The sequence below is a fragment of the Solanum stenotomum genome, chromosome 3 (genome assembly GCF_019186545.1).
Source record: "Solanum stenotomum isolate F172 chromosome 3, ASM1918654v1, whole genome shotgun sequence".
Taxonomy (NCBI): Eukaryota; Viridiplantae; Streptophyta; class Magnoliopsida; order Solanales; family Solanaceae; genus Solanum; species Solanum stenotomum.
The window spans coordinates 775,056-791,110 of record NC_064284.1 but is presented as its reverse complement, the minus strand read 5'-3'; the positions used below and the strand labels follow the sequence as shown (position 1 = coordinate 791,110).

Genomic DNA, 16,055 nt, shown 5'->3' with positions numbered 1-16,055 from the left:
CAGTTTAGCTGGTGTATCGAACTACTTTTTTTTTTCCCCCAGTGTATTTTATTTTTTGTAATTGTAATATTTTTTCTCTGATTTCTACCCCGTTGGGTTGATGTCCATGTTATTCTCTGTATAATCTTTATCGGAAACAGAGCTAATGGAATTAAGTTTTCAGATGGTGGACTTGTGGTCCAAATGGTTGAAGAAGTAATTGTAATGCATCTACCTATCTCATACTTAAATTCATAAAGCTTTAGACTGACCCAATCCAGTTGCAGTAACTTGTGTGTTATGAGGAAAAACAATGGGATACTTAATAATTGATACTATTTTACATTTTGAGCATGAAAAGGAAGGCCCTTTAAGCAGCATACACTACTGAACAAGTATCTGGAACGAGTAATCCCTGTTTTATTGTGTTATTTGACAGTAGTATGAAAGTGATGAGATCGATCCTAACTGAACTCAGCAGAATCAGTTACATGAAGCCAGCATCTTTGCAGGAGCTCTATGATTTCTTCATCTCTGCATATAGACATAATAATAAGTTACTTGTTCATCACACGATTATTATTATTACGTATACGTACCTTGAATTAGAACAAAATCTGGTGAGTTGTTGGCAGTAACGAGGGCCTTCATCATATCCTTCACAAGTGATCTCTCCATTCTCATCTCTATAACAAACTATCCCTGTTGACTCATCTTCAAATATCTATCAACAGTGAAAACAGATATCAGTAAACAATTGTAGTGAAAACTTTTCGACGAAGGAGATTCAATATAATATAAGATGAAGGAGGAAAAAAAACCTTAAGTTTTGGGGTTGAAGTTGATCTGATCTGAAGAGCAGTAGGTTTGATTGAAATATTTTGATCACTTGCACATGAGTACACCAACACTACTCTTTGTGCACGATTTTCTCTTTTGTTGGAACATGATTTCTTCCAAATTAGAGGAGTAGCAGCAAAAGAAGAGTGTCTCACAGCCATAATTAGTATGGGAAAAATAATAATGGAGGAACAAGGAAGAGAAGATAAAATTATAAATGAAATGTTGATTGTTCTATACAGTATTTAATAAATTAAACCAAACTAATTAAGGCCTTGTATTAATATTAAAGTATTCGAATGATTTGATCTTAATCCTTGGTTTTTTGTTTGTAAGCTAAAGAGGATGATATTAATTATTATATTATTAATATACGGGAAACTAATATTGGGTGTTTTGTCAATTGTCACGATGCATTATCTAATTATATAGATTTCAAAGGGGGAAGTGGGACCTATCAGCATTATCTTCAAACTAGTACTATTTAATGTATTGTGTTGGTATATTTATAAGGGCTTATAAAGTCATTTGGACAGTTGATTACATTTTTTATTTTCCTAATTGATTGATTTGTTTGTTGGTGGGTCTCTCATCCTCTCAGTGTGATAAGGTATGTTTGTCTCAATTTTCATGAAAACTAAAATAAGAGATTAAGAAGATTATGGGTGTTTTCGGTTAAAAAAAAATGTATTCCGTTAAAAATATTTTGTTTTAAAAAGTAAGTGGTTTTTTTACATTAAAAAAAAAATTCTAAAAGAATTTACGTATAATTAAATAAATATTACTTATGAGAGATGAGTGAAGATGAAGTGTGTTGAAGAGTGAGGAGAACACAATTAACAGTTAATGTTTGATGTTGCTTATATAACCTGTTTCTACTTTCATTTGGAAAGTTATACCCCCACCCACCCCAAAAAAAAAACTTGTTTTTAGAGAAAAAATATTTTTGAAATTATTTGACCAATCTAAGATGGAAAAACTAAAAAAATATTTTTTAATAAACAGGAAAGAAAATATATTTATTAATAATAAGAAAGAAGTCTATTTATGACTTTTTCTATAACTATAACATAAAGATTTTTGTTAATAATAATGGAGCAAAGTCAGAGTACTTGGAGATCCACAAGGAGAATTGTGTTTTATCCCTTATATATTGAATTCAAATTATTAGGATTAATGAATTTTAGATACAGATTGATTAATAAAAGTAACACTTTAAGAAATGACAACTTTGTTTTTTTGAATGACTATTTTCGATTGATTATTCCCAATAAAGTGAGATTAAAATGTATTATCTCACTGATATGCTTTTTTCTTTTATAGTGAGGTTTCCCTTTATAGTTGTTATCTCGAAGTTGATAGTCCCACACTTAATACTTGTTTATCATTTATTTTCTAAGAAAAAAAAGGAAGTCAAATGTAAAATTTCAGTATGAAACAACTCTATTAGCACTACTATAATTTTACTTAAGCATTTTATTAATCTTTTGTGGCTTCTCATACTATCAGAAGCCAATACAATCGTTTACGTTATCTCAGAAGCATTTTTTGGTTGAAAGAGGAAACGTGTTGGACCTATATGTAATTTCAAGTTTAACTATCAGATTAGTAAAAAAAATCATGTACTTAGTAACACTCCGTAAAAACTGGAGTTTATAAATAAAAAGCCTTCGCGGTTTATCCAACCTCTTTTCCACTAAATAAGGTAGAAGATATTTTTATAAACAAACAACTTCTTAGAAATTATGCAAATGTGTGTTAGTTTTAATACAACAAATCAATCAGTCAATATAAAATAATACCAAAATAATTTAATCTTAACATAATTAATCTCAACATAAATTAACTTCAAACTAAACAACCCGTAAGAGTGACAAATAAGCCTATAATTCATCAGCTCAAGTAACATTTAACATCCGCCTATTTATTATCTCAATTCATTTCATTTTAACCCGTTCAAATTTAACTCAATCCATTATTATTTTGTTTCGAAACATAGAAATAGAGGAGCAGCTTATGCTAAATAGGGATAAAGTAGTACGTGGTTACAAAAGCCGAAGGAAGGGCCCCGACATTCCTTTCAATTTTTTGGTTTACTAAAACAGTACCTTACTGTGTTTTAATAGTACTAACAGTTGGATTAATTATGTTAACATTAACACCTAACAAAAGAGACAAAAAGTTTTGCTTTGCACTACGGTAACAAAACACTTTACTAGGAGTATTATTTTTTAACCTTTAATTATTCAATCTTAGGAGCATGAGCCCACCCTACAACACAGTTTTGGGCTTTAATAATAACATTATCAATAACCTTAAAAGACGTTTCCCATCTTCTTACATTATTACATATTGGAGTTATAAAATATCCATGAAATTTGTTCTTGTAATCTGAAGTTGTTGCTCATGTTTTTTTCTTTTTGATGGTATGACGGTATAGAGATTACTTATATTATTCAAATATATAAAAAAAGTTAACAACTTCAAAAATTGGATGCAAGTTCTAAGCATTGGTATGCAAAAAAATTTATTATGAAAACTAATAATAGGTAATTTGGTAAAACTGATATTCTCTCCGATGCAATTTACGTAGTCTACTCAGTATTTAAGATTATTTTTTTAAAAAAAATTGCAGTCTAAAAAAAAATCATAAATCATCTCTATAGAGTAACATTAAACAAAAAGTTTAAAACAAAAAACAAAATAAAGGTCACTCTTTTAACATGTTAAAAATAAAAAGTATGTTACAATAGTTGAGACATACGGACTAACTTGCTACATTATTATATTAATAGGTCGCTAGGGAGTTGGTTTAGAATTTACATATTAGCTATGTAGATATTAAATATTGTATAGATATATTATATTTGATAGTTGATTTGGAAGTAAATTATTCATATATAAAATTAATAGTGTTTAGTTTGCAATTTAAAAATCCGCATAACTATTACATATAAAACTAAAACATAGTTAACTAATTTATGCATAACTGATACATCATACATATATATAAAAATACATAAATTACTCATAATTAATTCATACGTTACTATATATCTGCATAACTCTATCGAGCAACCAAACGTCTCTTAATAGCATAAAAAAATGTTTAAAGGGTGCATATAACCTATGGTAAATCATACTAAAAATTAATCCATGATTTGATAATCCATCCATTTTATAACTTTGACGAACTTATCTCGTCTCCCAAAGCATCACACACCTCCATGAGTTTTTTTTTTACAAGTACAAGTTTTTTGTTTGTTTTCTTCCTTGTCCTCACTAGTCCAGTACCAAACCAGGAAGGACTATAAACACTGTTGTTTCATTTTCCCTTCAGCTCTTCAACACAGGGCCTGAAACTCATCATTTTTGTATATGGTCTTTGTCCTCCTGCTTACCACTCCAATGCATGTTCTTCTAATACTTACCTAATATTCAACAGTTCTTCTGATGAACCTCCTGCTTCCTTTTGCATTGGCACGTTTTATTACTGTTCTCTACTTCACCTAAACTAAACTTTTCTTTAACATGTAAAAATTCCTCCAAAAATCTACTGCATTTATATATGGATCTAGCAAGTGCTAACTACTGTGAACCTCCACCTCTGTTTCCATCTCAAGGGGTAAATGTTTCAAGATTGTTCTTTTATGTTTCTTGAATGATATTATGTAAATGGGGTTTCTTTTTTTTTGCTGATGATTCTTGATTTTGTTATTGACAGGAAGCAACATTAGAAGGGAAAAATGAGAACCCATTCTTGGATAGTTTCCCTGACCCGCTTTGCAAACTTAATCTAAAGGAGACATCTGATTTTGTGAAGTCATTGCCAACAGCAAGCAATGGAGCAGGTTTTTTAAGGAAAGAAGGAGTAAGTTCAGTGACAAGGAGGAATATGGATGCTCCATCAACACCGGGTCGACCCATTTTCAGTTTCAGTGTTGGGAATTTTTCAAGAAAAAATTTCCCTTCTAAGTGGGATGATGCAGAGAAATGGCTTGTTAATGGAAGTTCTATTCAAGATTCCCCTGCTTCTCATCATAATAGTAATAATGGCTTAAAGCCAGCATTAGAATCCTCAAAATTGTTAAAGCAGTGCAATGGGTTCAAGCTTAAAGAAACTGAAAATGTCTTTGCAGAAAAAAACAGAGTTACAGATGAAAAGGTATCTAAAGTAGCTTCAGATTTTCAGGTGTCTTTACCTTTACACCATCACCGTATTTCTACTGGAGCTGCCAACACTGTTTTTGCTGCAACTGATGTTTTTCTAAAAGGTAAAAAAAAAGGAGCTTGTTTTTACCCTTAGCTTTATCAATTACAGTTCAAGATTTAAACTTGATAGAAGTTTCAATCTTTAAGGGCATAAGCACTGACCTAATTGTACATGTTAAATTTCGGGTTCTGGATTGAAATTTTAGTGAATTCTCACATATATATCTATGCTGGGAGTCAAAAGTAAAAGTACAGTTGAATAAAAGGTCTTGGGTATAAACTTGGTTTTGTTAGAATATATGTATATCTGCCCCTGCATGCTACACAGCAATGTGCATTATATCTTTTTAGGTTCTAGCTCTAATTTTGGTAAAATCTAAAACTGATAAAAGGGAACAACTCTATGAATGTTATGGTGGATGTTGAAGGAATACCAGTTTTATTGTAACTGCAGATAAGTTCACAGATGAAGTGGAATCTATTTATCCCAAATCTAGGTGCTTAGAACCTACAAAAGAAGGATTTTTGTTTGGAAACGCGGCAGGAAAATCAATGAAAGAGGCAACAATGGAGGCAATTCATGAGATTAAACACAGAGATATTGGGACAGAAATGACCCCAATTGGCAGCTCTACTACTTCAAGATGCCATACTCCATTCAAGAGCCCATCGCCTGCTCGACACAATACCCCCGCGGACAGATCTGGACCATTGGCCTTACCAAGTTCAGGTTCCGATAGCACAGTTGATATCATGCAATTTCAGGAGTGCCATCTAGCAAAATTGCAGTTCGGGACACAATTCGATTCTGTTACAACCAATTGGAGTTCGAGGGAAGAAGAAGAGGAGGATGTATCGAAGAGTTTGAGACATTTTGAGATAAATAATGAGTGTAGAAAGAGCGTCTCGGAGTCCAAAACACATTCGTGGGAAGAAGAAGAGAAGAACAAATGCTGTCTCAGGTCAGTGGCCTTTGCACTGTTCATTTCTATTTTCATGTGTACTTGGAGCTTATTAGTTTTAACATTTATTTTGAGTTGTAGGTACCAAAGAGAAGAAGCAAAAATTCAGGCTTGGATAAACCTCCAAAATGCAAAAGCAGAAGCTCAATCCAAAAAACTTGAGGTGTTTTATTTTATCCTTTCTTTTAACTTTTGGGCAGTAGGATTTCAATGCTAGAGCTGTTTTCATATCCTAAGAATTGTCTACAGGCCATAAAATCCATATTTCGCTACTGTCTGTTTTGGCCTAACAAGCCTCACAAATTTGTTACTTGTGCTACGCCAAACGTACCACCTGAACTGTGCTCTGGTCTTATGTAAAACCTCACTTTGCTCCCTTTTTGATGTGAGATTTGCCTAAAGTAATATACGCACCTCTTTAGAAGTTTGTCCGTCTAAAACTCTGTCGATCCTTTTCCTTGATTACGCTCTTTAGCATGTTTCCATGATGGGTGTCAAAAGAATATAACTAAATACAGCCTCCAAAGAGTAGCTGTGCAATGTTGACTGGCTGGGAAAAATTTCTCAGTCTTGTATATAGTATTGATCTACATAGAGCCACTCAGTACTCTTCCATTGTGGTCCAACATGTTTCCTCCTCGCCCCCCTATGTACTGCTTATATTTTTTATCTTTTCACATGCGATGATAGCAGATTAGTCAATATTAATGCATTATTATATTTACATGCATGACAAATTCTTTCTGGAAGTTGCAAAACCATGTGAAGATGGGCACAACAGCTGCATGCAGTAATAAAATTCCTTTGAAATTGGTGTGTCCCCCCCTCCTTTTTGTTCCTAAGAAAATTATAAATGGCCAAATTTAACTTGTGCCATCAGACACTAGAAACATAAGTTATGTTTAAGGATTCTTATACAACAACTCCACACTCAGTGTGGTCCCACAAAGTAAGGAGTGTCAGTGTACGTAGACCTTATCTTCCTTAAAAAATTAGAGAAATTGTTTCCGTTAGACCACGGGCTCAAGGGTTTAAGGACTCCTATGACTACAATCCTCTTATGGCATAGCATTTTCTTCTGTTCAGGTGAAAATCCAGAAGATGAGATCAAATCTGGAAGAGAAGTTAATGAAAAGGATGGCGATAGTTCACAGAAAAGCTGAAGAATGGAGAACTACAGCTCAACTACAACACAAGGACCAAATAGAAAAAGTGGCTGATCAATCACGGAAGATGATGTTGACAAGGCAAAACTCACATCTAGCTGCCCAATCTTCCTGTGGGTGTTTGCCATGCCGAAACCATCTTATTTAATTCGAATCGAGCACCAATGTTCAGTGAGATTCATTCTGTATACCTATTGAGTTATTACTCAGAAAAAAATCTTAATGCAACACTTTTACGGGCCAACACATCATACTGTGAAGTTCTAGTAGGCGAGTCTAACTGATTGTATGAAACGATGACATTATGAGCTTTGACACTACGATGAAAAATTCGTTACTACATATCCTATAATGTGGCCTCACTGTGAGAATCCCAGTAATTTTTTACAAAATGGAATGTTCACAAATTGAGATAATGGTTTTGTCGGCTTTGAGGTGCGCTTTAATGAATAGTTGGTGATAGTTCATTTAGCAAACACAAACTCGCAAAAAAGTGATACTTTGTGTTCTCCGCTCTTTAATCTGGATTATCAATGCATCTACTCATCAAAATGGGGGTGCAACAAGTACAAATTTTTTGCTTGATATTGCAAAATCTGAAGATCCTTTGTCTTGAATAGGACCACAGTTTTCCGAGGTAGTAGAATTAAGGCCTCCAGTAATCAGACTGTTCAAACTAGCAGATTCTATGTCTTAGCTGGAAATGAAATACAAGATGTAGATTGTTTGTCAGTTGTGCTTGTGTTAATTTAGATTTTAACTTCTATTGTAATCATAAGTTTGATTTGATCTTAAATGTCCTGGGACCATGTTCAACTGCTACCTGGGCATAGCTTCTCATTATAAGCTGCTAAAATTGGTGCAATAATTGTACCTTGCCTTCAATTATCAATGAAAGCAGCACTGAGATTGCAGTTCAAAAGAAGAGCTACTTGGGATTTAGATTGTTAATTTCTCTTATTAAAACTTCCCAAAGAGAATTGCACTAATGCATAACATGACACCACTAAATTTAAAAAAAAATGCTTACTACATAAGGATTTTCAAAAATATTTTAATGTGTTGATAGGAAAAGGCCTTGGCTGTGACAAGGGCTTTTTGGGATTCTTGGTCTGCATGGTTTCCAAATTAGACATGAAGACAAAACACATCCATATGAGGTCTATCTGACAAGCTCTACATTGAGGAAAAAGAGAGAGAGGCCCCAAAACAAGAAAACTGAAAAGAAGTATAGTTTGATAGATTTCTGCTGGATACACGACAGTATCATTACAGATTTTCTTTATTCACTAGGTAAAAGACCAATTTTTCTTATCTGCAAGTGAATCTTACTCTCTCCTCTCAATTCTTTTTTCCTTTTTCTTATAGTTAAGATATTCTAATCTCATCTTAACTACAAGATCCAATAATCTTTTTTTACTTTCTCTCTGTATAAATTAAAACATACGGAATATTTAATACTAGTTTGATTTAATTTCACTTTTGAATTGCCTTTTTTTAAAGCTGCTGGCGTACAAGTACAAGCGGACACTAACCTCTAGGGTAGCAAAATAATTCGAGCCTCCAAATGATCTTTCTTTTCAAAATCAAATACTAGCCATTGCTATGTGAATCTTAGCCTAATAATAAGACAAACATAAAAGACACTACCTTTACGCTACACATAAAACGTAATTTACCTTTAATTCTTCTCGCACACACATAAATTGTACTTCCAATATCTTTTAAATTTCTTTTTCAAACTTAGCACGCCTCTGTCTGATCTTTATTGACGTTTCATAATAATATTATCTAAATAGAAAATCATTATTGAGTTTTATTTAAAGTTGACGTATTCTCCTATTATTTGCCAATTTAAGTGACCATTTCGTTTTGAAAACATCTACTAAAGCAAGTTAGTTTTTTATTATATTTAAATTAAAAATGGAAGTCGATTCTAAGGTGTTGATAAATTTATTTTGAATAATTTTATTCTCCAAGGAATTCATATATATTCACGTCTAGACTAGAATTTAGATATGCAACATATTCAAGGAGCCAAGGAGGAATTACTTATTTAAGTAGATGAGAGAATAGTTACAAATTTACATCACATTGATCATCTAGGAGGAGAAAAATAGATATCAGGTCAAATACAAATAAGATTTTTTTTAAAAAACAATCCTACCAGTTTTCACTTTTCACTACTGTAAGTATGATTTGTTTTGGTGAAGATGAAAAATAAAACAAAGCTTACCAGATGTTCTTATTCAAAATTCTTTATAATAGAATGCCCAGATACTTTAGCCGCGAAATTCATCCATGAACTGCTTATGGAATTGTGTAAAACGAGATACAATAGCTGGTATCTTCTCTTCTTGCGGTAATATAGTGCACCTAAAATGCCACGTTCCAGGACGCTTCATAGAAGCAACAAGTAAATACAAATTTAGTCAATATAATTCTAAAGAAACATAAGTGTCGAAAAATTCCCCCTAGTTCTCAACACATGCATTCAACAGTTTTCTTCTTCTCTAATTGTAAGGTAGAGAGATTCAAAGTGTTCGGGAAATGCTTATTAAGTTCTCTCCGTTAAAGTTCACTAGTCCCGGTGAAAGACATCTACGTTTTTTTTAAATGAGCGATGACAGTTACAGACCATATTGGCAGAGTATGCCTTTGACTATCAATAACAATATATAAGTGGAATGAGGAAGCAAGTGGGCAAAAATATAACAATCACCTGGCCAAATCCAGAGCCTGAGACAACGACAATTCCAGTGGCATTAAGGAGACGCCAAGCATAAAAGGCATCTGGTGCAGTTTTAGCTTCTTCTGCTGCTTTTATTGCTTTGTCAGGTAAGTTAATACGTGGAAATGAATACAATGCACCTTCTGCTTTATAGCATGTGACTCCCTCCAAACTATTGAATGCGTCTTCTAGTATCTGTTGACGAAGTAGTCGGTTTCAGAAACTGCATCAATTGGAAATTCACCAAAAGGAAGCTTACATGGAACTCTAACGAAAAAAAAATCCGACACCATTTTCAGAAAGCTGAAATGAAAATTATGCAAAAAAAACGTCTGGGACAACTTTTCTAGGAGAAAATTTTAGACATCTTTGCTTACTATTTTGAGCACCTCTACTATTCAAATCTAAGGTTCATGATCGTAAAACAACTTCAGCAAAATAAACTAGTGTCAATCCCAGTCTTATATGCTAATTCTACTGACCTTTGCACGCCTTGCCAATGATGAGAGTATTGCTTCTTTCTCAGCAGAAAAACACTCGTGTGACTCATCGCCCACCTGAATAAATCAACAGAGCAGTGCTGATAGTTAGGCATCTATAACACAGACAAAGGGGCCTCACATCAAAGCTTCAAAGTTTATAGTTCACAATCAGAGCTGAATTCATGTCCGCCATAGTGACATCTAATTTTATCTTCCCACATAAAAAAGTGTGATACCTACAAAATTTGACAAAATGTTCCAGCAATCTTAACTCATTGAAGCAATTACTTTATCAAACTAATTCGACATTTAGACCATGAGATCACCAGATTTAGGATGAACCCACAACACTCATTTGGGAATTTTAGGCAATGGGGGATTATTATCCAGGATAAGGGATCATAAACTCCCTTCTGAGGACTTGGGCAATGGGAGAATTCTTATCCAGGATAAGGGGAAACATTCCCTCCGAGTCTGAGGACTTGGCCTTCTCTGATTTAATCCTTCCCCTTTTCTTTCTCTTCTTCCTCCTCAAAAGCCTAGCGAAAAAACAGTTACCCATAAGATTTTTGGTCTATCTCATCCTCTTTTAACACATTCAATCATCATGGTTTCACAACTCCAGAGTCTGGACTGATGCATCTGGAGGTCGATATAGGACATGACCAATCCATCTCATGCAATGTTATTACCCTCATACCAAAATTACTACTATATGAATGACTCGGATTCTACTAGACCAAATAAGCCAGAAAATCATTGAGGTAACATTCTGGGAATGCAATAACTGCTAATTCCCAAATATTGAATTGAGGGTGGAGACCCCACTCCTTCTTAACAACTCCGCCTCAAACCCAAACTTGTTGGGGTCGGCTATATGAATCCTCAATATCCATTTCACTCCTTTTAGACATGGCATTACCAACCTTTGGAGGGCTCATGATGAGGCTTGCAAGAATCTGACCAGAAATGTTGGAACAAAGATTGACAGATGCCACTTTGTATATCTGTTCCCTTATCTCAGGACTAAATCCAGTGAACTCCATGTAGCCTCCTCGCTTTCCACACTCGCCATAGTATCCTAAAACCAGTAAGAAAAGTTAGTGACAGCAATAAACAATTCAGAGGTATTTGTAAAAATGAAATACCACACCTTACCCCCTTCTTCACCACAACTTCCTAACATCCAGACAAACAGAATAGAAAGACAACCAACCAGAGAGGGAGAGATGGATGCAGTTGTATCTACCTTTTGAGGCAGAGTGAAAAGAAACTAAAGAGATGTCCTTTTCTCCAAATCCCATAGAGCGGGATATTTTCTTAAATGAGTGGAACTGCTTGTCAGGTGCATAAACATTTTCCTGATACACCTGCACAGGTTCCACAAAATATGAGAGTGCTTACAATGTTACAATAGACCATTTTCGTCCAGCCCTTCCCCACGCATAGCGGGAGCTTAGTCCACCAGGCTGCCCTTTTTCTTACAATGTTGAAATTAATCACAGAACATTCAGAAATGAAAAGACTGTTAACCTGCAGAATTACTGGTGATCATATTTCCAAAGAAGCAAGAGAATTTGTCAGAATCAAGAAAGAAGCATCTAAAGGGGAATTAACTCACTTCATCAGCCAGAAGAACAACGCCTTCTTTCCAGCAGAATTCCACAATTTCCCGTTGGTTGGCCTCAGCAAGAACCTACATACACAGAGAACTAATCATACCACATGTAAAGATTCTTACATATTTGTAGGAAAGGGAGGACCACATGTACCATCACTGTATGCTCTCATCAAATGAAGTAAATCACGTTGTCCATACAAATAAAAAGAGATGGCTATGAGCTTCAAAAATCATATAAACCATTACCCGCCCAGTTGGGTTGCCTGGATTGATCACAACCAAAGCCTTAACGTTAACACCCCTGGATCTTGCAGTTTTTAGCTGATTCTCAAGCTCTGAGATCTCAAGTGCCCAACCTGTTTCTTCATCAAGATAATAAGAAATCTAGCACCAAATAAAAATATACATTAGAGGCTTCTGCATGAATTACCTGAAACATATTTTTTTTTCTTTTTGAAAAGGTAAGTACGCAGTATATTATTAACAAAGCAGCCCAGCACTGAAAAGGTGCAAAGGCAATATACTGTCTAGGAATCCCTCATACCAAAGGGAAAGAGAAGAGAGGACTCCACGGCACAAAAACCTACTCGTGTAAAGTATATATAAAATCTAGCATGCAATGTTTATCCTTTACATCTTGAAGATTACACCAAAAAGCCAACAATCACAAACATTTGTATTTTATCTGTTCAATGGAAGAGTAACTTTAATCAGGTCAGATATTTCTTTAATAATTGTTTACAACAATCTCTTACGGGAGACTGGTATTTAAGCGGAGGAGGTTAGATGGGTGGCCCCATTATCCACAATATGTGCCACTGACTCTTTTGAGGACTTCTCAATAATCCAAGGGGTAAAAATAATCATTTCCAAAAGTAAGTAGATTAAACTAAGTTTTTATTAAAGAATCTGATTCAAAGCTAACTACTCAAGTAACATTAATAAACTTAAATAGAAGCAAAAACACGTACATGAGTGCCACCATGGAGGGTAATTGAAGCAGAATAAAGAGGATATTGGGGGATGGGACAGAGGATTCCATCATTCTCTGACCCGATGAGCAACTGCATCATCATGTGAACCTGAATAGAAGATGAATGAACAGAAACTGTCAACATCTTGCTATTTCATTCAATTACTTCTGTCAAAGTTGTATGAATAACTTGGAGATCCATAGAATTTACTGCTGGGCTTGCACCATCAGTCAAGAAGATATCATTTGGATCAGCAGGGAAACCATCACGAACTTCGATACCAGATGCAATTTTATCACGTAATCCTTTGATACCCTACATTTAGCAAAACACAACAACAAATTTTATGATTATACTGGTATACAAAACTAGGATAATACAATAGAAGATATAGTCACCTGACTGTGACTGTATGCACCTGTTGCTCTACAAGGAATTTGATCAAGGATCTGGATAGCTCGTTCTATAGAATCCGCACTATAAAACAAAGAGAGAATGTCAATTAGACCAAAAAATCCTGTAGAATATGCTGAAGTTGATGAGAAATATTCACCAAAGGATACAATAATATTTAGATAAAATACTCAAAGAAAGATACCATCAACTAAAACTTCCCAAATTCAAAAGCAAAACGTAAAAATAACTGTAATTTTAGTGAGAAGAAATTACTAAGCATTATGTCAATAACAACAAGGGACTGATTGACAACTCGACAAAGAAGCACATTGTAGCATACAGTAGTTTCAACACCGCATTTCACTGATTTCAAATGAATGACGGAAAAATCCCGTCAAATTAAATGAGGAATGGATGGATTGATGAATTAATAGTGAATCACATCTAACATAACAAGACTACATTGCACTGATCTCAAAGAACAACAAACGTGATAGCCACTTGCATTTACTTCAAAACACCAAGAAATATGATCACATTTAGAGGCTAAAAAACTGTAAGGTAAAAAACATATGAATTAGGTGGCAAAATAAATAGAGACGTCAATCACCTCAAAAAAATTCAGAATCAATATACTTAGAGAGCTTCCATATTATCACAACCTTCCACACCCTATTTGTTTTCTAGCATAAAGTCATATTTTTCATTTTTTTTCAAGCCTTTAGAACATTATATGTATATTTGACATGAAAAAACTTGACTACTCTAGTACATCTGAACTGACAGCATGGGATTTGTGATCATAATGGGGATGCTGCCCATCAGCCCATGGGGAACCTGTATGTTCTACATGTGCACTGGGAATTCTGTGAATAATGGATGATGTGGAACTTCCAATTTGTGTGAAGAAGGAATGCAGCATTAGTACCTTACAAAACATTTGATCTTTCATAAAAAAGACAAATATTATAAACTTTTCAACTAGCTTTTCCTTTTCCTTTCTCAACTGAATGGCTATAAACATATCATCCTACGTTGACAGCTCACTTTCATCCTCGTAGTTCACGTTTCCTCACTTGCAAAGATTACAGTAATAGTCACTTGATTTTATAAGTTGGACATTTGAAATAAAAGAATACAATCATTTAACTTTGAATCTGACTCCTGCAAATTATTCACTATACGATATTAGGATAAAAGATTCCATCACTAGTAGCAGGAGATTTAACCATACCATTAGAAAAATACAGGGGGAAACATTTGTTTTATGGAAACTAGTCATGTCAATTCCAGATAGACATTAGACACCTATGAAACCGTAGGTACATGATCTGTTTCATTGAACTACAAGGTGCACCAAGGTTGATAAACAAACTTCATACCTGAACATAGCTTTTGTTTCACTTCTGTCCAAAAGAAGTGGATGGTCACATAATGCAAGGACCTAATAAAGAAAGCTCCTTAGAAATCATTCTATTGAGATTAAAAAAGGAAAACAGAATCTAGAGTCAAACAATTTATTCCCACCTCCCTAAAGAAAGAAATAGGCTTCTGACCCAGGGAATGAGGATTCCCAATATTGCAGTATAAGATCTGCATGAATTAGAGAATATTACAGAAAATGACTAGACAACTAACAAAGCTCCAAATCACTTATATTTAACTTTTGTTAGAATAATTCCTTAAGTTATGCATTATTAAAACTACAATGGAAACGAAAAACAAAGTCTACGTACCTCATTAAAGGGATGAGAGCCTGGATTCTCCGTGAGGTCTTGCTGTAATGTCTGCATCACAAAGAACACCATCAATGCATGGTAGATGTTTTTTTTAACCAAAATAAGCTGAAATTAGAGTGACAAGTGCAAAATTGAGCTTGGGAGCTACCTGAGCATGGGTGACAATTTCTCCGCGGATAGCATATGCGCATTTCAAAACCTGAAACAAATAAACAACTACCTGAGCTTAGTTCCCTCACTCAAAAAACAGTGTTCGATTTTTCGAAAGAAATGTAGAGATGAGTTTCGAAATTGAAAAATTAGTTTTGACCCGTTTATGAAGTTTCTTTTTTTTTTTTGGTCAATCACAAATTTTCAAATATCACATTTTATTTTTTTTATGTCTTGTACTAGATGACGTGATTGGACCTTGTAGTGGAAGTCAAAAGAAGAAAAATACCTTTGGATTAAGGTCGTTAAGGGTGATAGGAGAGGATGAATAATCGGAAGCCATAGAAGGAAGAGATCATGGTGATGAGTGGAGAAGCGGCAGATGGAGAATAAAAGGGAAGAGGAGCGGTGCGGTGCTGCAACACGGAAGTAATTGGAGACGAACAGGTGGTATGGTATTGCTGATGAGAGTATCTCTGGCTTTGACACCTATCAATCTCTCTGTTTCCCTCTTCACTACTCTCTACAACTTAACTTCTACCTGAATTTGTCCAACTAAAACTGAAATAAAAGGATTAAACTAAATATGACTTCAACACCAACAGCTATGTACCACCACAACCTCCTCAATCGCTAATTGCTTCGGGTTCTAATATGAGAAACCGTGATTTGTGAGATAGTATTTATGGTAAGTTGCTTGGCTTCCTCTCAAAAATTATATTTTTAGGATGTTTACATAAAGTTAATAAATATATGATACATAATTTATATCTTTACATTTTCGCTTTAATTTATCAATTCTG

At 34.4% G+C, this 16,055-nt stretch overlaps 3 protein-coding genes across 4 annotated transcripts; 1 reads left to right on the top strand and 2 right to left on the bottom strand.

The window, feature by feature from the left end:
* Positions 1-297: 297 nt before the first annotated feature.
* LOC125860971 (uncharacterized) lies at positions 298-1,046 on the bottom strand. Its single transcript, XM_049541031.1, has 3 exons — positions 801-1,046; positions 579-703; positions 298-513 (listed from the first exon to the last, which is right to left on the bottom strand). The coding sequence occupies exons 1-3, from the start codon at positions 978-980 to the stop codon at positions 444-446; spliced, it is 375 nt and encodes a 124-aa protein (XP_049396988.1). The 5' UTR covers positions 981-1,046; the 3' UTR covers positions 298-443.
* A 3,141-nt stretch (positions 1,047-4,187) lies between these two features.
* Positions 4,188-7,509, top strand: LOC125860866 (uncharacterized). The gene is made up of 5 exons (XM_049540897.1): positions 4,188-4,444; positions 4,544-5,093; positions 5,486-5,993; positions 6,075-6,156; positions 7,080-7,509. Exons 1-5 carry the CDS (start codon positions 4,388-4,390, stop codon positions 7,305-7,307), a joined length of 1,425 nt encoding a protein of 474 aa, XP_049396854.1. The 5' UTR covers positions 4,188-4,387; the 3' UTR covers positions 7,308-7,509.
* Positions 7,510-9,129: 1,620 nt separating this feature from the next.
* On the bottom strand, positions 9,130-15,813 carry LOC125857852 (alanine aminotransferase 2, mitochondrial-like). 2 transcript variants are annotated; one of them, XM_049537503.1, is made up of 15 exons: positions 15,542-15,813; positions 15,251-15,301; positions 15,100-15,150; positions 14,891-14,956; positions 14,746-14,807; positions 13,366-13,444; positions 13,178-13,282; positions 12,965-13,075; positions 12,240-12,377; positions 11,994-12,068; positions 11,622-11,742; positions 11,299-11,453; positions 10,373-10,447; positions 9,882-10,085; positions 9,130-9,558 (listed from the first exon to the last, which is right to left on the bottom strand). In XM_049537503.1, exons 1-15 carry the CDS (start codon positions 15,593-15,595, stop codon positions 9,442-9,444), a joined length of 1,464 nt encoding a protein of 487 aa, XP_049393460.1. In that variant the 5' UTR covers positions 15,596-15,813; the 3' UTR covers positions 9,130-9,441. The 2 variants fall into 2 exon arrangements, with proteins under 2 accessions (XP_049393460.1, XP_049393461.1); XM_049537504.1 differs by lacking the exons at positions 14,746-14,807; positions 14,891-14,956 and having other exon boundaries at positions 9,434-9,558.
* Positions 15,814-16,055: the final 242 nt, after the last annotated feature.